General features: G+C 35.8%; 1 protein-coding gene across 2 annotated transcripts in view; it reads left to right on the top strand.

Annotated features, from left to right (window-relative positions):
• The window catches only part of RUNDC3B (RUN domain containing 3B), a 50763-nt gene that overhangs the window by 9209 nt on the left and 18139 nt on the right, over positions 1-23415 (top strand). For both annotated transcript variants that reach the window (XM_041408853.1, XM_041408854.1), the window contains exons 3-8: positions 6010-6143; positions 8147-8232; positions 11318-11407; positions 14518-14598; positions 16235-16403; positions 21249-21406. In XM_041408853.1, coding sequence (XP_041264787.1) covers positions 6010-6143; positions 8147-8232; positions 11318-11407; positions 14518-14598; positions 16235-16403; positions 21249-21406 — 718 coding nt within the window. The remainder of the gene's footprint in view (positions 1-6009; positions 6144-8146; positions 8233-11317; positions 11408-14517; positions 14599-16234; positions 16404-21248; positions 21407-23415) is intronic.

The raw sequence follows: 23415 nt of genomic DNA, 5'->3' as shown, positions 1-23415 counted from the left end.
TTCTGGAAAAAATGGTTGTTGTAGAAACACAAGGACCATGTAAAATGGATTTTTGATAGGTACCTGATCTGCTGCTCCTGGTAGCAAAAGGGTCTTGAAATAGCATTTTTTATTTAACCACCATGAGTGGTTTTGTTGATTTGTATTTTTATATTCACTCTCATTGAATAATTAATTTTTGGAAAGTTTTTAGACTGTCATCCAGTCCAACTTCTTGCTCAAAGTAGGGCTGTCACAGATTACTCATGATATTCTCCAGTTGTAGTGAAAATGTCCATATTTCTTAAACTCAGTGGAGTTTGCTACAGATTTTAATTTTCCCCCTTGCTGCCCAACATTGACTTTGCACTTACCTTTCCTGGTTGTGGTCTTCATGGGGTCCTGCAGTGAGCCAGACCAAGAAGACAAACAGGCAGAAAACTGATGACTTTCCCCATGAATGCACTTCTTTAGCCCAGCTGCTCATATTCTTAAGAATATTTTACAGGTATTTGCTTAGTAGTAAAATGAGATTGGCAGAAGCAAACCAGCTCACACAACAGAGGTCTGTAAATGCTGCTTGAGTACATGTATCTATTCATGTGATGCAGAAGATTTGGCACATATGGCACCAAAATAGTTCCAAAAAGTAACAAAAAAGGCAGCATAACTGTGGCTCTACCTTACAGCTACATGTACTGCCAATAAATATCAGTCAGGAATAGGCCACTGTTGATGGTAATAGCAGTCTGAATTGCCCTAAGGATGAGAGTTTGAGGAAGCTGTATTAACTGGTTTTTAAGGGACTGCCTTCAGCTCTAGAAAGTGGAGAGCTATTTCCCTGTGCTGTGTAACACTACATGTGCAGTGTACCTGGTACTTCCTACAAGTGCTGGATGTATTGAGGACGTGGAATCGACTAAAGTTTGTAATGAGGAGGTTGTAAGGCATGTGTTCTTCTTGTCATTGAAGTAAACTGTGCAGCATCCCTCCTGGCAAGATGTGTTACTACTGGACAGGGCAGCTGAAAATCTTGAAAAGGGAGGAGAGAAGTAACAGAAAAAAAAGATGAGTGACTAATTACTCTTTTATTTCTTCTTAGGAATAAGCTTTTGCATATTTTTACAATACAGCAGAGATTAAGTGTTACTCTGGGCTGCATACAGGGGCAATTGAAGGTATTTGAAGGTCCAAATAAGACCTATAGTCCTGAAAGAGGTTTTACAAATTTGTGTACAAACGTACATGTATTTGATAGCCTTTAAAGCAAGATGAATAATTTCAGGAGCCATTTTTTTCTCATACCGTTGTTTGGAATTTTTTCCATTCTTGACCATTCTGTACCATGGAGATGAAGATGAAGTATCTTGTAGTGTTCTGTGTGGTTTCTTGTTTTCATTTCTGACCACAGATTTTTCAGGTATATTTTCTGTAAGTTCCTTTTTTATCAGATTAGCCAAGTATATACACGTAGTGCAGAAATAGTAGGACATCAAAAGTGTTCAGCAACAGTACTTGGGATTTGATCTCAGATACATCCAAGCTGATTTAAAACCTGAAGTAATTTCAAAATGATGTGTATTTTATCTTTACTGTATAACTAGGTTGTATTATTTTCTGCCTTTTCTTATCACTTTAAGTTAGTATTAAGTGAGTTACTACTCACTTAATGAAAAACGTGAATAACTATTGTAGATCTCTATGGCCATAATATCATTTGTGCAGCAAAAATGTTTGATATCCAAACTGCTAGCCAGTATGTGTGTTTAGAAATAGTGTCATGTGTCAATGTGTAAATGTATCTAGTGCATTTTACTTGTGACTTGTGTAATTTTTGCATATCATGGTTACTGTGAGCACACTTGTCATCTGTACTCTTACTTGCATTTGCCACCATGGGGACACCAAAAATATGCTGTACTGTGCTATTTTGACACGTTCACAACTTTGTGTGCCCATTTTCCTGTACGTTTAGGAGGCACTATAAACATGTCAAAAGCTTCTGCTTGGATAGTCCATGGAAGCTGATTTTATCTATCCAATCTATGTAACTCCTAAATTTCAGGAGTTCTTTGAGTCAGTAAAATGCAGCTTGTAATGCTCTTTGTCCTGAGAGAAACAAGTCTGCTGGATTAAATAATTAAGGTAATGGTGATATAATGGCAGTGGAAAAGGTAGGTTAAGGATATAAGGACTAAAGGCACTACTATAATGAAAAAGACAAACGTACAGGTGTGGTAGCTCTTTATTTGGTGCAATAATGTTAACAGAATAGCTTTTATTACTAGATTTAGTATCTATACACACATACTGAGTTATCCTTTTCATCTCAGAAGAAACAGGAGAGCTCTTGTGTTATTTGTGGTTTAGTTCATTCTTCTTGTAGGGAGAAAAATTGTAAATGAACTTATAATTGTCTTGGAGGACTGAGTTTATGAACTACTCTAAGTATTTAATGACCCGTTCTGTAGGCTTAAAGTAAGGGTAGGTATTTCAGAAATTCCTCAAAGATCACACCAGTTTGTTAGCAAGAAGTTGTACTAAAACTTACTTTTTGTCGGATAGAAAAAATTAGAAAAAATAGAAAAAATTGCTGCAAACTAAAAAACATAGGGAAATCTGGAGACAATCTGTCTGTACCTTGCAAAATCCTAGTCATTACTTCTTTGCAACTGTGAAACTTTGCAAATTAAATTGGACTGTAGTTGATCAGAGATCAGACTGTTTAGTCTTATTTGTGAAGAATTTATTGGGCATGAAAAGGATCTGTGATAAATGTAGATGTTTGTATCTAGTTGTCGGAACAGAAATGGGTTGATACAAGTGGGTGTGCAGCAGTTTGCAAAAATGTGGTGAAAACAAAAGAAAAAAAAATCACAATTTGTTTCTATTTGCTTTGCAGTTCTGTAGACAGGAATGGAATTTATTTGAACAATGTTTACTATTACACATGCAGCTTCCATGTTTACCTAACAGTTTTGTTTGGCTGACAAAACCAACATCATTTCTGTTGGAATAGCTGTCAGCTTCTACATCTTCCGATGACATATGAACTTCACGGCAAAGACCACATGCTCATTTTCCTGTGTACCTGCTGAGAAACTTCCTCTTTTCTTATGATGTACTTTGACAGAATGTAAGTTCTATACTAAAACTAGCTTTCAATTTTATTAAGATCTTTTAAAATTTAGATATGATTTTGAAATCAAAGAACAACCCAACAGAAGTTGGAAGGGTCCTTGAGGAATCATTTGGCCCAATCGTTTGGGAATGGGAGTCTAGATGAGAATATCTGGCACCCTCTCCAATCATATATTGAAAACATCCAGTGATGGAAACTCTACCACATCACTGGGGATGTTGTCACAGTGAATTTTGGTTCTTGTTCGAAAAAAATTTCTTTCTTGGGATGCAACCTCTCCCAGTGCAACTTGTATGTGTTGCGTTTTGTCTTCTGTGTGGCTCCTTGGGAGGAGGGAGCCTTCACCCTCTTTAAGTACTGGAAAACTGTGATGAGTTTCCCCCATTGAACCTTCTCCTCCCTAGAGAGGAAAAACCTAATGCCTCATGGGACAGGTTTAGCAGCCCTTTGAACATCTTTCTGACCTTCCTTTGGACCAATCTGATCCTGCCCTTGAATTGTAGAGACCAGAACTGGACACAGTACTGCAGGCAAAGCCTGACAGGTTCTGAGTAGTGGGAGCTATTTAATTTCTCCTTCTTGAGACTTCTCATGGCTATGTGCATTGGGTGCTTTAAGGGCCAAATAAATTTCACCTGCTGAAAGCTTTTAAAATTTTAGTAAATCTGTAGTTTAAAATCTTACTTGGTATTTCTTAAAATACATTCTCACTATTCTCAGTCAGTCTTTTCCAGCATTTTTCTGTGTATAGATAGATTGAGAAAGTTTTTTTCAGATTATATTAGTTATGAGAATGTGGGCAAGGTTTAAAGTTGTAGGAACAGAATAGTGAAACATAGGAGACCTTGGTTCACAAAAGGTGCTGAGCTGGCTGTGAGTTTCAAGGGAAGAAAATTCCTGCTGAAGTCCATTGCACCCTCTCACAGAGCTGGAATGAGATGGGAGCCCACTGTAATGTTAGAGTATGTTGAATTATGGCCAGCTGGGTTTCTTGATCAGTGTAAGCCAAGTAAGTGCTGTGTGCTGGTATGGGTTTCTCTTGTAAAGTTATTTATTGTTTGAAATGACCATGTTTTTTTCACCTGTTTTTTTCAGGTGTTCAATTTTAAAAGGAATTGCCATGCATTAGGAGCTCCAGAAAACTGAAGTGAAACTGTTTTTTGCTAAATATATTGTGCCCTTAATAAAGTTTGAAAAAAACTACAAAAGTTAATATATCATATGCTTGCCTTTATTAGTTAGAACTGGAACTGATGGTATGAAGTCATCTTTATACTATAGCTGCATTTAATTTTGCAGGTACAATTCATAGGGCAGAAATGTTTTTGATTTGGTAAAGAATATGAAAAATATCTGTAGCTTTTTGTGTTGTTAAAATGCTGTTGAATTTTTGTTGCTGTCCACTAAACTTGACATTTCAACAAAAAATAGTAAGTTTGTAAAAGCACTTACCTTGTGGAATTTCTTTTATTTTAATCCTTAGATCTGAGCAGATCTAAAACTATGGTAACTGTAACACCTTGGAATTCTAGTTTTTTCTTTTTCATATTGGATATTATATGTGAATTCTTCCTGCTTGTGCCCTTTTTTTTTGGTGTGTTTTAAAGTCTTTTATCATGCTTTGAATTTAATAAATGTATCTTTGGTGAAGGAAGCAGATGGACCACAAAGTCAAGTGACATGCACCCTCTAGGGCAAGAAGGACCTGCCACTTGAATTTCTTCAGCTCATAGGGGACAGACATTTGACACTACTTTGGCTATGCTTGAAGCTAAGTCTAGTCATGTCAGATGAAAATACATATGTTGAATTTTATTTTCAGTATGTATGACTTGCAGTATCACTCGTATATTCTTTCTTGAAATCTGAGCTTTCTACAGAAAAAGTGTAAGAAGTCTTTCTCATACATTAGTAAAGCTTCATAAATGCAATTCAAGTCTTGAAATAAGATAAAATCAGCTTAAAAAGAACTCATTCTATATGAAGAAAGGGTTTTGAACATGACACTGCTAGAAGTCACCAGAGGGCAATATTAACCTTATGTGTTCCATACCTGTTTGCAGGTATGTCCAAAGTGAGAGCCGTGTGCTGTTCACTCTGAAAAACAGGGTTGAGCTGTTGTGCTTCTCATAAAATTTATGTGGAAATGTTGCAAGCGCTTTGTAGTTTTGCCTTTCATTTTCTAAGTGCAATACATTGCAAACTGGAAAAAATGTGAAGAATTTTGGTTGTAGTTCCAGAAGGGGTAACGATCTGCTCAATTATTTTCTCAGCTTCTGCGGGAATGTTCTGTGTATACTCAAAAGAAATTGTAAAACTTTGGAAAACTTTTTTGCTTATGCATCAGCTTCTCTTAAATGGAAGTACCTGTTGAAAAAATACGATCTGTTCCTAAAATAAAGATAACACTACCACAGCAAAGTGGTTTATATTTTTTATTTATATAATTTTAAGAATGAAAATCTCTCTACTTGACTGTATTAGTGGAATATATATGCTGCCTATAGAAATAGCATGAATACTCTTGCCTCATATTTTTAAGTCACAAGTTTGTGCTCTGTTGTGATTGAAGAGTTCTGTGAAGGACTCTTGAGTATTATTTTAGCATAATAACAAACAAAAGCCCATGAAAATACACATATATACACAAAGCCTAAACTTTGTGTCCTAAACTTCTCTTTGTGCATCACTTTCAAACCAGGGTGAACTGCATAATGCAAATTTTTTTACATCTGTGGGTCAGTTTTCAGTAGGGATTCATTTATACATTGTTTGTATAAAATCCTTACAGTAAAGGCAGCGTATCGGGGAGTTTTTAATTACATTTTTCTCCAATAAGCAGAGAGGGAGGTCCATAAATCTTTCGGTATCTTGTGTTTTGATTTAAGGTCAGATCACCTGGTTCGGCTATGAAAGCCCTCGTAGTTTCTGGGACTACATTCGCGTAGCTTGCCGAAAAGTCTCTCACAATTGCATCTGCAGTATTGAGAACATGGAGAATGTCGGTTCTTCTAGAGCTAAGGTAGGGAAGAGAAAGGCTAAAGTGACTATTTCATTACATTGCTGTGACATTGCTGTACCTGTAAAAAAAATAGTACTTAGCATGCTCTACACATTTTTTAATTGTTCAAAATATTTTTTTTAATGTGCCTAGTAAATATTTGCTTTTAAAAAGCCCCACTTTTAAACTGAAATGTGTTTCATTTAAGATTTCTTACTCAGTATGAAAAATTCTCAATTCAGTGATTGTGTTATGTTACAAAAGGATTGTCCTCAGATTTTTTACTTGATATAATTTTTTGAAGGGAAATTAAGTTCTTGTGTACATGCCTAAGAACTATTAAAATTGTAGAAATTGGGTGACTTTTTTTCTTTTCCCTTCTAGTCATTTTATTTCATGTAGAATTTATGCTCTGATAGAATAGGTGTGATGAGCTCTTAAGATTTGTTTTATAGATCTTTCTGAATTCTGAGATTTCAATAGATATGAATATTTAAATTCAGCACATAAGATGATGCAATATTTATATTCTTATAAATAAAAACCTTATTATTACTCTGTGGAATACTTCAAGCCAAACAGTAGACAGAGAATCTAATTTGTGCAGTGAGTGTGAAGAATGGTGTTCAGTTTTTTAGAGGAGTATTTTGAAAGTCTGGATGTGAAAAGATGGCAAGCATGTTGACACAAATACCCGTCATGTGCATCAGTTTGACTGGTGGTTCAAGTAAGTGTCCTCCTCAGCCTGAAGCTGTCAGCAAGGGTTTGCCAGTGCTAGTTGGCTCTGCTTTCACTGGAGGTGCATAGCTTTAGTCCTTAGCTAAGCAGCATCATCAGTTTCATGGTTTCAGTCACATTCTAAATAAATGCAACATAAAGGCAGCTATCCAGGTAAATGTCCTTCTAATTTCAGTGGGATTTAATTTAGTTTCTGTGTTAAATTTTTTTGCTGTGCTGTTGGTATTTATGAAAGCAATTTTATTTAGCATTTCATAGAATCTTGGAATGGTTTGTGTTGGAAGAGATTTTGAAGACTGTCTAGCTCAAATCCCCCTGCTGTGGGCAGAGACATCTTCCTACTTTTAGCTAGAAGCTACTCCCCCTTGTCCTGTCACTACATGCTCTTGTAAAAAGTCTCTCTCCATCTTTCTTGTAGGCTTCCTAGAAGGCCGCAGTTAGGTCTCCCTGAAGTAGGATTATAATCTACTGCTAATTCTGGTAGAATGTCTGATATTCAGCTAGATGCCAATAAGCACCAAATATATTAAGCATAAAGACATCTTACTACTTACCTAAGTGTTCATAAATTTATATGGTTTACAAGAAATATTCCTGATGTTCTCAGAAATACACTCATAACTGTGGCAGCCATTGAAATATCTCCCTCTTGTAAGCCCCAATCCTGTGCATTAGACCTGCAAACACAGCACAACGTGCTTTCCCAGGGGTTATTTCTTTAAAGGTATTGCTGCTGTTTATGGAACTGTTCAAGTGAAGTTTTGCTTTTGGACTCTAAAAGATTACATCTCTTGGATTTGATTTTGTGTCTATATTTTATATGCACATTCTATAATAATGTTGTTACTGAGGAGAAAAAATATTGCAAAACTCATTTTTTTATGTAAATCCCTCAAATATTTGAATTAACACAGAGAATCACTTTGAAGACAAGTTTCTGCCACTTTACTGTGGAAACAACTGGATGTTTCCAGTACCATTGATTTTAAAATGTTAAGCTTTCTGCCCTGAACTGCTGCCTCTCACATATGTGAGCTTTTCTAAAGGCTGGAGCATATAAAGAAAAAACCCTCCACCCTCTCCCTAAGATTTTGGATAACTTTCACAGTAAACTTTGTGTCCTTGTATTACTGCTGTAATGAAGTATGTCCTAGCAACTGTTTTTGTTTAATGCTAGTTTTGTTTATCAGTCATTTATTCAGGTAAACCAATGGTATTAGTTTTCAGATTGTAAAACTGTTTCTTTCTGTAATACTTAAATATTTGATACCTGTTTTGTCTTGCAGGGTCGAGCATGGATAAGAGTAGCACTTATGGAAAAACATTTGTCTGAATACATTTCCACAGCTCTGAGAGACTTCAAAACAACCAGGTCTACAAGAATTTTTTTTGCAATATTTTAATAAATATTGTTTAAGTGAGGGACTTGTGTTTGGAAGTGAATGGTGCACTTGATTTGTATAGTAAAGGATGTCATTAATGAAAGACCTGTAACCTAGTGAGAGGTATCTAGAGCTGGTATGGATTTGGTTTTAGCATGGGTAAAACTGCAAAATTGAATCTCTTTTTGGGATTTAAAAAATGTGGGAATAAGCCTGGAATTCTTGAAAAGTCAGAAGCAAAAAAAGCCTCTCTGAAGTAGGAACTAAAGCTGAAATTGTGGTGTAGTACGGATGGGCATAGTATTCCTTTCAAAATTGACAGAAAGCCTAAGGACTCAGTGAAAAATAATTTTTGTAGAACTTCTACTGAAGAAAAAAGGAAGAGAATTCCAGGAACCTCTGGAGAACTGTAGAGCAGCAGAATTAGTGATCAGGCATAGCTAGGATTCTTGATATAATAAGAAAAATATGTAACAGATTTATGTTTTAACTTCTAATGATAAAATCAGAGATGAGAATATTCTTTGTGGTAGAGAATACTCTGGCAGTTTTGGACTGGTTTTAGATAATGTGATTATTAGGTGCTATTTTATCTCATAACGAGTATATTTTACAGATTTTTAATGAAGTTGTCTGAACACAGGTGGATCTGTAACATGTACTTTGTGTTGAACTCTTAAAGTTTAGACATAATGAATGGGCTATTAAAACAAGAAGAATTTTCTCTGTAAGGACTTCTGTTCATTTAGCATATTATTTGTTTAATAATATTTGTCCAGAGATTTCCATGTAGTTTGCCAGTATTAAGCTGACTTTGAAACACAATTAGGTAAACAGCCCATTTCATTGCAGTTTCAAAACCTGTTGTCTTATTTTTCCCAGATTTGCTTACATTTACAGTAGACAAGAAGCATAAAAAACAAAGAAAATCTGGAAAAGATTTACTAATGCTGCTTCAAACTGAAAAGTCACATGGGTTTCTGAGGAGGAGATGAGGAAGAGTAGGGTCACAAACTGTGTAGTTAAGTTGTACATTCTTTGTCCTTGTTTCGATAGCATAGTTTGTTAGTGGATAACAATGGTCCTATTTGATTAGCAGTTTCAATTTCATTTATTTGAATAAATGAAATGAATTTCATTTATTTCATTTATGTGAATGTTTAAAATATTTGAATGTTCTTTCAGTGGTATATCTTTTTGAAACAATTTCTCTTGCATTCCAAACATAGTAAGTGCAAAGTTTCTTTTGAAGTAATGTTTTAAAATACATCTAATGGAAATGGTTTTCAGGTTTTAGTTGTATGGATTTCAAAGCCACTAGCAACAATGGACATATTTTCTTTTCTCATGTGGGATTTCAAATACCTAATAACTGGCCTGATTTTTGGGTGATGATTTGCATAATTTATTTAGCATTTTAAATCATATATTTTACTATATACATCTTTAATAATTATTAGTATAAAGTATAAATTTCTTGTGTTACACGTGTATGTAAAACACAAGATTATCTATTATGTTGATAGCTCTTTTTAAACCTCACTGTTGTGTTTAGCTGCCTGGAGGTAGTACTTGAATGAAGCAGCACATTTTTAGTGCTGGATGTGCATATTGCACTTGGAAGGGGAGTTATGTTAAGCATGGGCACAGAATTATTTTTTCTAACTAATTGGTCAAACTCTTAAAATATAACAGACTGTTGTGTTGTGAGATGTCAAGTGTATAGCTGAATGAAGATTTGTGAATTTTCCAAGGGGACTATTGGTTTGGCTGGATTGCTGCAGCTGTATTTAACCCTGGCACTGGCAGGCTAACTTCTGCATCTCACCATTGAAGGTGTGCCTTGTCCTTTTTGTGTGATTTCTTCCTAGGCACTATTTTACAAGAACAAGTGCAGATTGGTACCTGGCAGTGATTTTACAAATGCCAGTGAAATGGCTGGTAATCTGCATGCACTGGGGGCACTGCTGTTTGTTCACAAATAAGAGTCACTGTGCTGAATCAGACTGGAGTCCCTCTAGCTCAGTGTTCTGGCTCAGCCAGCTTAGCCTCCTGGTGGCCTTCCTGAAGTCAGAGAGTACAGAGCTGAGTTTGTACTTCCTAGCCTCGCTATCAGGATTATATGAGAGGAAGTCTTACAGATTTATTCCTTCTACTGAGAACATCTGAGATCTTTGACAACTCATCTCTGTATAGTGAATGGATGTCTGTTACAAAGCTGCAAAAGTGGGACTTCTCACAGCATGCATTATAGCACAGTTCAGTTTCTGGAGCTGTGCCTCAAAACATGTCTTTTCTGGATGTTCACCATGCAGCCAACTGGAACTCTCTCTGAATTACCCAGAAGCTTTCATGCAATTCTTAAAACAGATGGAGTTTGGGAAGGGCAGTATTGCTGGTATTTGTCTGGTTGTAGTCAGTAATCTGGCACCTTCCTGCACTCATCCGCTGCTAGAACGTAAAGGTGAACTGTGCATCTCAGTTCTTACTAAGTGACATTTCAACCTTGCCTTCGGTACTGAGCACTTCTTGGTTTCCCTCTTACCACATGTAATTCTCAGGTGAATTCTGATGATCTTCCAGCATGCATCTTCCCAGCATGCAATATTTTAAAAAAAGGTAAACTACATGAAAAATAGCTGATTGGTGCAAATATTTTTTTAAAAAGATCAACCCCTAGGAATGAAAATTGAATGTTGAACTTTAAAAGAACCTGCAAGTACAATTGTGAAAGAGAACATTTTTTCATGTGATGGAATCATTATTTCTTTATGTATATGACACAAATTCTTCCTTTTAGAGGTAAAGTATAACATGCCTTCATAATTTTTTATATTTTATCCATCCTGTTCTACTAGTTCATAGGACTGATGTTGAAAATTCTTTTTGCTCATGTCTAAATTCTTCTGTGTTTTAAGATTGTGGTGTTTTGTGCTATGTAGTCTATTAGTTTACTTTATTTGAAATTAAATATGAATGCCTCTGGGGTTCATGAATTGTTTTGCTTTAAACTGGATTTCTTCAGTTTTCTGCTAAATATGAAAAACAGCTGAATTAATTTCTTTTTTGTTGAAGGAGGTTTTATGAAGATGGAGCAATTGTTCTTGGTGAAGAAGCAAATATGCTTGCTGGTATGCTGTTGGGACTCAATGCAATTGATTTCAGGTACTGTATTTGTGTGCTTCACAAAAAAATGCTCAGGAAAAGTACTTGCAAATCAATGTATTATGGAAAACATTCTTAAATTCCTGTGGTAGTTTGAGAGGTAAACTTAGGTTGGGGCAAAGAAGAGGGCAAGAGAGAGATCTTGAATGGCTCTTCTAGATAAGAACCAAGTTATGCTTTTATGTAACTGCATGATTATGGCATAGTTTTTTCAGGTATCAAAATCCTAAAAGGAAAGAAGTATAATTGCAGAAGATATTTCAAACCTATTAAATGAAGCTTATAGACATGACATCTTTTAAATTTATTTTTAAACTGTAAGGAAAACTGTGTGATTAAGTACTTGGTTATGTCCTGGTGCTTGAGGATAGCACTGTAACTGCATATGTAGAAGGTAATCTTTATCACTTCTAAATTTGAAAAACGTAAAATACAAATGACCATTTAATATCAATTTGTGTTAAAATTACCTGCAGCTGAACTGCTTACATGAATTGACCTTTGCAATTTCTAGCCAAGCTTTTCCTCTATGGTTAATTCTGTGGTTTTGAGGTAACAATGGTGCAAGCACACCCCAGATAATAAAAAAAACCAGCACGGCATGTCTATCTACATATGTACATATATTAAAAAAATCCATCAGCAATATATAAAGATTACAGTGCCTGTAAAAAGATAGAACCTGGCTGGTGCAAGACCTTGCTAATATGCCTGGTTGGACCAGTTTAGCCTTAGGCAGAGCCACTGGCAGAGAGTTTCATAATCCAGCACAAGGAAAAAGAGACTGATAGTGCTGTTCTTCATTCTTCTCTGTTCACCGTTTGTTAATATTTACCTTGCAGTAGCATTAATGCTTGTCACAAACCAATATAGGAGGCAAACTGCCAGAAAACAGAATGGATGCGTTGAGTGATTGACCATTGCCAAAAGGCCCTTTAGATATTTACTGCTGTTTATGTTCCTCTGTGCCAGGCTTGTTGGACCCTTCTATGAGCCAGCTAAATTGCTGAAGAATGAAAAAACATCCCCAGTAAGAGGACTGGATAGTTCTTTTTTAGTTAGCTAGTTTGGTTCACAGAAGCCTCCTGTTAGTGTCAGAGATTATGGGAGAAGAATGCTTAGCCAAGAAAAGGAGCAAATAAGGAATGAGCAGTGTTTTCCCTTTGTGGTGGTAAAGAGCATTTAGTTCAGCTGGCTATGGGACTGCAACTGGGTGAGGAAAGGAAAAAGAAAAAAGAAAACAATGTAAAAATGCAGATCTTGATGGCTGCTGAACCATCATGGAGTCAGAGCCAATACCACTGTAAGGAGGGGAGTGTCATGTTTGCATAAAAAAAAAAAAATAGGGAGGGAGAGGTTGAAAACACAGGATAGCTTCTTTTTCCAGCTTTGTGTATTGGCTTAACTACATCCTCAACATGTGTTCTGGAAGAGCAGAAGTGTGCTGCAGGATGATAAGAGTGCTAGCCTTGTGTACAGCAAAATTCAAATCTTACTAGATTTTATTAGTTTAAGCTTTACATAATCTGAATTTAAACTGCTTCTGTATTAGCCTTATACTTGGAAGGACAGCTATACGTGAATAAGCATTGCAAGATTGGGTCTGCATTATGTAAATCCTCTCATAAATAATCACCAAGTGACTGTGTTTGTCTCTCAGAAGCCTCAGTGATACATGCTAGGGTGTGAGAGCTTAGTTGCATAACTACTTGTTCTTTCTTTGTCCTCTGATTTCTAATATAAAGGAACCTATTAATGGTATTTAGACTGCTGATTGGCTCTTGAAGATATGTACATTTTGTCAATGCAGCTTTTAAGAGTCTAAGAATTTTCTGTGCAAAATGGGAATTTAGTACTACAGGAGTGTTTTTATTGTGCCACATACCACAGAATATTTCAGGTTGGGAGGGACCACAGTGGGTTGTCTGATCCAACCTCTCTGCTCAGGCAGGGTTATCCTAGAGCACATGGCACAGGATTGTGTCCAGATGGTTCTTGAATATCTCCAGTGAGGGACTCCACAACCTCTCTGGACAATCTGTTCCAGTGTGTGGTCAGCTGCACAGTAAAAAAATTCTTCCTTATATTCAGGTGTAATTTTCTGTGCATCAGTTTCTGCCCCTTGACTCTTGTCCTATTGCTTGGAACCACTGAGCAGAGCCTTTATAGTATTGTGATTTGAATGGCTGAGGAGCTGTATCCATTCCTTACATGTTATATATGAGATTTTTTTTCAGTTCAGTATCTCTTATAAATGTTGACTAGCTTATCTATGTGGAGCTGTAAATATGAGTTAGGGCTGGAGGATGAGTGAGCTTGTGTGAGAACATAATCTGATTTTTTTTTTCTTCCCTCACAGCAATAAGGAATTAGATAATTGTGCTCTTGGGGGACTGCTTTTTCACTTTCTTTGTTTTTCTTTCTATTTTGGGGAAAAAACCAACAACTCTTTGCTTTACTTCCCAAATAGCACTTAAATTGTCAAATGCATTGTCAAAAATGGTACTTTGCAATTCAGTTAGCAAAGGCTGTGACTTATTAGAATGTGTTTATCAATAACAGAGATAGGAATGAGGACTATGAGCCTTGTGGAAGCATGATCATTTTGTCACTTCTGTGATAATTAAATATAGTTGAAATGCAATAATTTATTTCCAGTGAAAAGAAAGAATACAGTGTAAATGAAAGCTTTATAAAGCTACAGCCAATTAAGACAATTTTCCAAAAGTTAGATTCATTTGTATTCCTCAGCTTTGTGCACCTCAGCACCTGTAAGTGTCTGAAAGGAGAAAGACCCTGAAATATTTTTGAGAAAATTACTTTTTACATAGTAGAATGCTTATATGTCCATTCTGCAAACCATTTAAATGATGTTAAATGTGGAAAATTCCAAGCTTGTCCATAATTCTTCTGTTTCTGCTGCTTCAGTTAGCTTTCTGATTATTCTCTTGCCATCTCTCTATTTTATTAAGAATAAAAACGAATGTTTAAAAATTAGGGTTTATAGCACAAAAAAATTACAAAAAATGAAGTTTCAGGTTGATAATATTCAACTGTCTCTGTAATTTCTATTTCTTATAATAAACTTATTGTTGTTGCTGTTTTATCAGTTTTTGTCTGAAGGGTGAGGGATTGGATGGAAGCTATCCAGCTGTCATAGATTATACACCATACTTGAAGTTCACCCAAAGGTACTTTTTAGCTTTACTCTGCTTTTTAAAATTTTATTTCATTGGCAAGATTTTACTTTTTATTTGGCCTCTTATTTTTCATTTCATATGCAAAATGATATTTATCTCTAAGTACAAACCTGTACACTCAGCTACCTCACTCTTTCAGACTGGTGGAATTGTTATATGATTCATGAAATGTGAGTCATGCTAATTGTGTTTCCTTGATTCAGAATAACAGTTCAGTGGAAAATGAATGCTGCATCTCCTTTGACGATCACCAGACCAAGCTGTCTTTTCTCTTAGGCCTTTTCTGTGTAGTCATAAAATGAAATAGTTATTTTATAAATAAAAATAATATATACGCTGATAAATATAAGATATGACATAGGCAATATAAGCCATTAGCACATCACAGAAAGTCGTGACCAGGCTGTGTAAACTGATTTTTTAGCTGCCTTTTGCTCCTCTGATCAGCCTTATGATCAATAATTAAAAGAACTCTCACTAATAAATCAAGTAGCAATTTGGCACCACCAAAAAGCATGGAAATTAATGATATGTTTTCTGTTATTAGGTTTACCCAAAGGAGAGAAGCAATTAGGAATAGTCTTGAAGATGTACAACTGAACATGAAACATCCTAGTTACTCTCTTGAAATTTTCAACTAGCTTTACATGTTAGTGACAAATTGTGATTCAGTTTGTATCATGGCAGGATCATGGGGTTATGGAAATGACTACTTAAAAAAACCTAGTAAATTCTGTTCGTGTAGGGGGAAATATAGTTGCAAGGGAAGATTTTCAAATGAGTACTGGGATAAATCAGAATCACAGAATTGTTAGTGTTGGAAGGCACCTTTGGAAATCACCCAGTCCAAGTCCCTGCCGAGACAGGGTCACCTGTAGCAGGTGACACCTGGAGCAGCAAGGGACACTCCACAACTTCCCTGGGCAGCCTGCGCCAGTGCTCTGCCACCCGCCATGTAAAGGAGTTCTGCTTCACGTTGAGGTGGAAATGCTTGTGTTTTAATTTATTGCTATTGCTCTTCTTCCTGTCCCTGGGCACCACTGAAAAGAGCTTGGCAGCATCCTCTTGACACCTGCCTTTGAGATATTTATATACATTGATGATATCCCCTCTGTCTTCTCTAGACTAAAATAAATTTTTGTCTTTGAGAAAGATGTCTGCATTCTCTAGCATGCACTGATTCTGGAAGATATGAAGATATTTTAACAATGAGTCTACTTACTATGTAGGGAAATACATTCTATGAAGTAACAGGCACAGGATCTTTGCTATAAACATAGATATACATTCTGATTTAACATAATGACAACCACTTTTTTGGGTTTCTCCTTTTTTTTAAGAAACAGAATCTATATTGTAATGCATTTACCCTTTGTACTAAGGAAAGTAGTCCACATACAGTTGCCTAACTTGGCAAAGATCACAAGCAAATTTTTGTCTATTTTTTAGGTGGCTATAGAAACAAAAGCTTGAAATACAAATTGTGTTTAGTAATCCATCGTATTCCAACGTTTCCATTTTTTTTTTGTTTGCAGAGTTTTTTAAGAAATACAATGTTCAATTTCAACCAGAATTTGTGTTTTTATAAGTGCAGCTTTTGACTTGGCTAATAAATATGATTCTTCAGTTCTGACAGTATCAGCAGTGATGAAGAAGAGCTAAGAACACTGGGCAGTAGTGGCAGTGAAGGCAGTACTCCAGAGAACATTGGTCCTCCTTTCATCACAGATGAAAACAGTTGGTACAACAAATGCAAAAGGGTAGAACAGAAGTACCGGCTTGCATTGGAACAGAAGGTAAAAGATTAGTTTTGTGTGGGGGCTGTGGAACCAAAGCTCATCACCAGCCAACTGGTGACATATCCATCTAAGTAAAGGCAGGAAAATATATTATTAGATGTTGTTTAGCTTCATGTAAGTGGTCCTAAATTTTATGATCCTCAGAGTATCCCAAGAATCTTTGCTCACTGATTTGAGGGAAAAGAGGCTTGATGAGCTGGAGAAGAGAATAGAAATAATTCAAAGGTCAAATTTCACAATCTAATGTTGAAGCTTTGGCTTCTTTATCCAATATTGGAGTTACAGACACTGTATCTCTAATGCTGTTAGGTTGTGAACTTGAAGTTCACATGAATTTTCTCTTTCTTGGAAGTCACAGATCTTTATTGTAGGTAGACTGACAGATGAAGTCTTTTATGATGATAGTGATGTTAAACTTCAACACTTAGTCTTAAACTAAACAAAAAGAATCAGCAGAGTAATCCATTTGGATGAAAGGTAAAACTATCGTCTCAGTGATACTGGGATGGGTTTTTAGAAAATAGGTAATTTTATAACTTGATTGAAGCAGACTGGGAAAGGAAAATGTGAAAGAATATGTTTGTGTTGGATTTTAATTTAGGTAGCAAATTGACTGTAACTACAGAAACCAAAGGTGGGTTTTCCATCTACCACCCAACATACCTTAAGTTAAAGGTGAAGTGAAATAAATATATATCCAAACCGTTTAATTATTTAGCATTTTCAAAGCAAAGTACTTGTCAGTTTTTCATAACAGCATTCTTACATCCACAGTAATTACAATGCATATTAGCTAGTAGAGAGAAGAGGGCAGACTATTCATACACACCAAAGAAGTAGTGCACAAAGAAAGAAAGGAGGGTCAGGAAAAACTACAGGAAAAAAATTAAATACACCTGGTTACATTTTTAAAAATAACTTCTGTTAGTATTTTTATTTTAGTTCTGTTTTCCTAGTGTAAGATTTGATTTTTGTGAAACTCTGAATAGAGTCAGCCATATGAAGGGCTGGAACCATACAAGGGTGCTAGGAGGTGTAATTATTTCCCTGAATATGGAATAGGTAGAATCAAAATTGGTTTATTTTAATGCACTTGAAAGAAGCTAGAGTTTTTCTAAGTAACAGTGAAAGAGTCAGATTTACTATGGGATAATAGATTCTTAATATTTGTTTATATTATTTTTTTTAAATTATACATACAATTATTGATTTTGTATTTTGGGTCTCTTAGACTTTGTTTTTGAAATATTACCTGAACTGTTGCATCCAGTTTTCTGGTCCAGTCTTTTCAGCTGGTATGGTATCACTTTCTGTATGGAAAGAACTTGTGTTCCTGGGGTCCTCTCTGGTAACAGAGGGCATTTTTCCTGCTTATATAAAGCAAAGCATGCTGTTCAAAGGAATCTCTTCAAATACATAAATGAAAAACTTTCTCTTGAACCTCCAGAAGGAATTCCCATCTTTGCCAGACAAAAATATAGGATCAGCTTGAGTGTACACTTTTCCCCACCATGAGGAGAGTGTTGTCAGTCTGGAGAAGCATTGAAGAGAACAAAAGAGGTGGATGTTCATTTTTCTTGATATATCCAGGTGGTTCATTTGCAAAGATACTCCATCACATTTGTGACATACATGTGTAGAAACATGTAACCCACATCCACAGTCAGAATCACTAGGAGCCTTTGTCTGCATAAGCACAAAGGTTGTCAATGGCTGTAACAGCAAATAGTGATTTTGGTTTATTCATGAGTCCAAGATCTAGAACAATTCCCATTCCATGGAAGTTATTTCTGGTAACATTCTCTTAATGAATTTCTAACTTCTGTAGGTTACTAATATAGGGGTGAATTTAATTCAGTTGTAGGATCAATCTTTGGAAATTTTGGTGCATTTAAACAATTTTCAAAGTGGTAGCTCCTCTGACAGCTGTTGACTCTTTCCTAGTTGTCCTCCTTTGGAATGCTTACTTGCAATTGCAGGAGCAAAATAACTTATTTTTCCTGCAGTCAGAAAATTTTCTGTTCTCTTAATTTTCATTTGGGATGTGCTTGCCAAGTTTTTATATGATTCACTTTAACTATGCCACATCTGTTCTATTACAACTTGAACAAATGACCATTAAAATGGACTGTACAATAGAGCTCTTTTCCCAAGTTTCTCTTCCTTCCCTTTTTTCATGGCAATAAGTTGCACCAATGACTGAGTTGCACTCAGTGCAGTAGGTACAAGTTCATCAGAGACCTTTTTATTTGAACAAAAGGGCTTTCTGACATTCTGTGTATTGGAAAACTGGGTGTTGGTGACAAGAAGACCAAGTTGAAAATTATGTCTTTAGTAGCTGATACGGTAGGTCTGATGGATCCTTCTTTTGCTCTATTGTAATTCATTTTGCCCAAACAGTGATAAATTCCTTTTGTGCCTCCCAAGTAAAGTATGTGTGCTGCAGCCATTAATAGCACCAGGTCACAATGTGACAAGAAATTGTATTGCAGCTAAGATACAGGTCTCTCTTCTGAGCCATTTGAGTGGTAGGATAGGGTCAGGTGTTACTTTAGCAAGCTAAATCCTAGCATTGCTTTATTGGATCAGCTACACTCTGCTGGTTTAGACCAAGGTTCCTTGGTTATGCTACTGTCCCATCTTGTGTACTTGACCAAAGCAGATGTGGAGGGAAGAATAAACACAAAGCACATGATTATACCCCACTTTTCTTCCAATGCACTCTTAGCCAATGTGTGTCAGCTGCCTGAAGCTAAAAGGTTTGTCTGTGTAGTAACCTGTGATAGATGTCTCTGCCAAGTGCTTGTCAAATATCCCCTCGATTCCATGTAAAATTTCACCATCCAAACTTTTTTTTTTTCCTTTGGCAAAGCATTCTGTGAATCTACCATCTGTTGTGTGAAAAACTACCTCCTATTCTGTCTTTTGAATCTGTCTCCTAAGAGTTTGATTTCATGGTGCCTAGCTCTTGCTTTTTAAAAAGTTAGGAACTGTCTCTTCCTTTCTGCCCTGCCCAGGCCACTCTGGAAATACGATGACTTTGTCTTTTCCAAGTTTTCTTGGAAAAAACTTTCTTTCTGTTCAGATCAATGAGTCATACTTTACACATTTGTTATTTATATGGGAGTTATCCTTTCTCTGTTCTGGAATGGTTTAAGCTGTTCACTTTTGGATAGTGAGCTCCTGAATTATTTGAGTACTGTTTATACTAGAAGTTTATATGCTTCTGCTGGTAGGATGTGCATCTCCAAGTCATTATACATAGAGGTATTTACTGTACATAGGATTATGTTTTTGATACTGGTGCTTCTGGTCTAAAATGTTTCTGTATAATGGTTTGATTTTTTTTTTTTAAATTTTGTTTTGGGGTTTTTTTTATGTTTTCAAGAAGCAGGAAATTTGTTACATTGTAATGCATCATTTAGTACTTTGGAAGTGCTAACTTAGAACTCCAATGAATATATTAGGAGTCAAGATAACAGTAATATTTGATGAGGCAGAACTAGGCATACTGAAAAGCTCTCAAGATTCCTTGGAACTTGTACTGAGACTAAAAAGTCCCTGTCAAATATAAACATACCCAATGGATAGAACTGTATTTAACTATAGAATCACAGAATAGTTGTGGTCAGATGGCACCTCTGGAGATTGTCTTGTCCATCTCCCCTGCTCAGGAAAAAAGTAGACTAGAGCAGGTTTCTGAAGGCCTTTTCAGTCAGGCTGTGAATATCTTGGGGATACACATTCTCCAGCCTGTTTAGACAATCCATCCCAGTGCTCGTTTAATGGGGAAAAAAGGAAAGAGGAAAGAAAAGTTTTCTTATATTTAAGTGGTTTCCTATGAGCATGTATTTCAGATTGTGCCCATTGCCTCTTTTCACTGGCTGTCACAGAGAAGAGTCTGATTCCATCACGCATACACCCTCCCATTAAACACTGATGTGTATTGATATGATTCTTTTTCCTTACCCTCTTCTCTTCAGCCCTAACTTGAGCAATCCCAGCTCCTTGTGTTTCTTCTCTTACCAGAGATACTTCAAACCCTTAACAGTCTTTGTGGTGATTAATTACACTAGTAGCAATTTGTTACCAGCTGATATGAGCCTGTTTTCTTCACTCAACAGGCGCTGAGAACAGACACACTCATTCTGTATCTCTGAAAACATTAATACCTTTGGTTTTTTTAATACCTTTTGTTTTTAATACCTTTTTACAACATGGGCACATATAAAACAGTTGCACATTTTTCCACAGGTTTCAAGGAATGCACAATTTTATGTAGTGTAGACTTACTGTATTTGGTTTTAGTTGACAATTTCTAAGAAGTTACTAACATCTGACATGCTGGAACCTTCTTTGTCATTTTATTGTGTGATTTAAAAGTTCAAAGACACTTTAAAATAACATTGGATATTTTATCCATAGTAATTCTGAATCCCTTTCATTAACTATAAAGATCCATGTAAATATAGTCTACTCTTACCCTTGTGTATTATCTAGCATGCTGCACCTGTTCAGTTGTAGAATTCTGATCTTTTTCTTGTACTTGTTGTTTTTGAGAGATAAATTAGTCTTTCATGCTGGTGGCTTTCCTGTCTTCTTTTTCATTTTTCTACTCCTCTGCAAGTGTGTAAAGAAATATATTATTTTCCTGTTGCCTACTAGGAAATCTCAAACTAATCTAAAGTAAATATACTAGTCTGTTTAAAAATAAATAATTACGCCTACAACAAACCCCAAATAAAATTGTATACATCATAAACCAGCAAATATGAACGTGCATATTCAAAAGTGGTTTTGATAGTGTGTTTTTTAAAGTTTTCTTATAACTTACATTTTCAGGGTTATCTTGAAGAATTGATACGACTCAGAGAAAACCAGCTGTCTGAATCTGTCTCACAAAATAAACTCCTGTTACAAAGAATTGAAGATATGGATCTAGCCCATAAAATGGAGAAGGAGCAACTGGAATATATCATTGTGGAACTGCAAGACCAGTTGTAAGTTAGCATAATGGAGAAGCATTGCAGCGGCATTACTTAAATTATTTAAGTTACATAACCTTACAATATGTAGAGTTTCTAATTCTGTGGAAATGAGTCAACTTCTTAAAGAAATTGATGTATTTTAGCTTTTTTTTTTTTTTTTAATCTGACAACTCTTAGATTTGGGAATGGTTCCCTGGAAACAGTAGTAGTGTAAAACAGAATAATTCTGAGATTAAATATTTAAATTTTTTAAAATCTGAAATAGCTTACCATAACTTGCTTAAATTTTTTACACGTTTTTATAAAATGTTCTTTATATCTTATTACTTCCAGTTTTAAGGTTACCCCTAAAGGTATTGAAACCAGCTACCTTTTGAAGACCATTTTTTAGAAGTTAGGCAAGAGGGGTAAAAAAATATTTATTTTTCTTTAGCTAGATTTTAATTTATTTGTGATGGCTCAGACACGGTAGTAGTTTGTCTGGTAGTCCTAAAACTATTCTAACTGGCAAAACATTCACTATCACTTTTTCTTCAGTGTAAGACAAAATGCTACAACAGTGAAAGGCTTATTTTTTATTAATAGCATATGTGATTTCTAGTAGGATAAATATTGGAGTATCTTATGATCATTCTAGTTTATCCTCTCAGCCCTGTCTGTTGGGTGGGGAGGTACTCTCCTTTTGCAGAGACATTCCCATGCTGGATGGGTCTCTGAGCAGCCTGGTGTAGTGGAAGGTGTCCCTGCCCATGGCAGAGTGTTGGAGCAAGATGATCAGTAAGGGCCCTCCCAGCCCAAGTCATTCTGTAATTCTGTGTTTGAAGACCCAGGCAGATGGAAAACTTAGTGAAAGTTTTGAAACTGCCAGAGGGTGTGCCTGCAGCAGTTGAATGTTCTGTTCGTAACAAATATAGAACAAGTTAGAACAAGTTATTTTGCACTAAATCTGGATTAATTTGTTAATGTCTGAGCCCGGGAGTAACACAGCAGCCGTCTGAGATCTTTGAAACAATCCATGGTAAAGAGAATGTATGAAGATACCATCCAAAAGGGTCTTTACTACGAAGTAAAATATTTCAAGCTTGTAAGCAAAGCTTTGAGTTTTTTTTCTGCTGCTCTCTCTCTCATGATAGATCATTTTATTGCCAGTGTTTGAAATGGATTTTATGAAAATGTTCAGGAATAGGGAATTGGCATTTTATTTAGGCCAAATGCAGAGTTGAGTAAAAAAAAAGATGATTTTCCAAGTTTCTTTTTTTCTTTCCCTCTGATTGACTGTAAGGTTTTGAGACATACCTGTTCTTGAACTCTTCTCTGAACTTACTGATATGCCTAATGATTCATGTTATACTGCTTTGGCATCCCTGGTTGTTTGGGGGAGGTGGGGAAAGGTGTAAACTTATTTAAACCTACACTGATACTGGAAATTTTGAGTGTTCATACCTGCTGTTAAATTTTAGCTGAGATGTATGCAGTAAGACTGTTCTGAAGATCTTGGTCTTTCAGGTTTGATTTTGTTTGATGGCTTTATTATGTAAAGGCTCAAATTGTGGAATAACCTCTGTTGTATCTTGACAGTGTTCTTGTATATCTGTTTGTGAGACACTGTAGTCAGGAGTCTGAACTACTCTAGATATTTGGGGTATAATTTTACATTTTTATTGCTGTGAGTGTAGCGTGTTTGTCAGGTGAGGGAGGGGAACAAATATTCCTAGTAGGTTCCTAATGGTCAACATCAGTCATAATTAACTTTTTTAAATCATAGTTGGTATTTATGTTGGGTTTTTTATTCCAACCAAAGGTAACCTGGCAGCAGAATGTCTTTTATCAGTAATATGTCTGTAATGAGGCATGAGTTTTGGCCAATTGCTTTTTATGGTCCAGCCATTTTAGAATGATGTTAAAGTAATACCAAAACTTAGTGTTTTACTCCCCTACCATTACTGGCATTTTGAAGCAGTGAATGTATGCTGTAATCTGAATTCTTCATCAGAAGATAGGAGCAAGTCTGGGACTGTAAT

This window comes from Onychostruthus taczanowskii, unplaced genomic scaffold (genome assembly GCF_017590055.1).
Source record: "Onychostruthus taczanowskii isolate IOZ18803 unplaced genomic scaffold, ASM1759005v1 scaffold3, whole genome shotgun sequence".
Classification (NCBI taxonomy): domain Eukaryota; kingdom Metazoa; phylum Chordata; class Aves; order Passeriformes; family Passeridae; genus Onychostruthus; species Onychostruthus taczanowskii.
The sequence above is the reverse complement of the archived record's forward strand: the minus strand, read 5'-3'. Positions and strand labels throughout refer to the sequence as shown.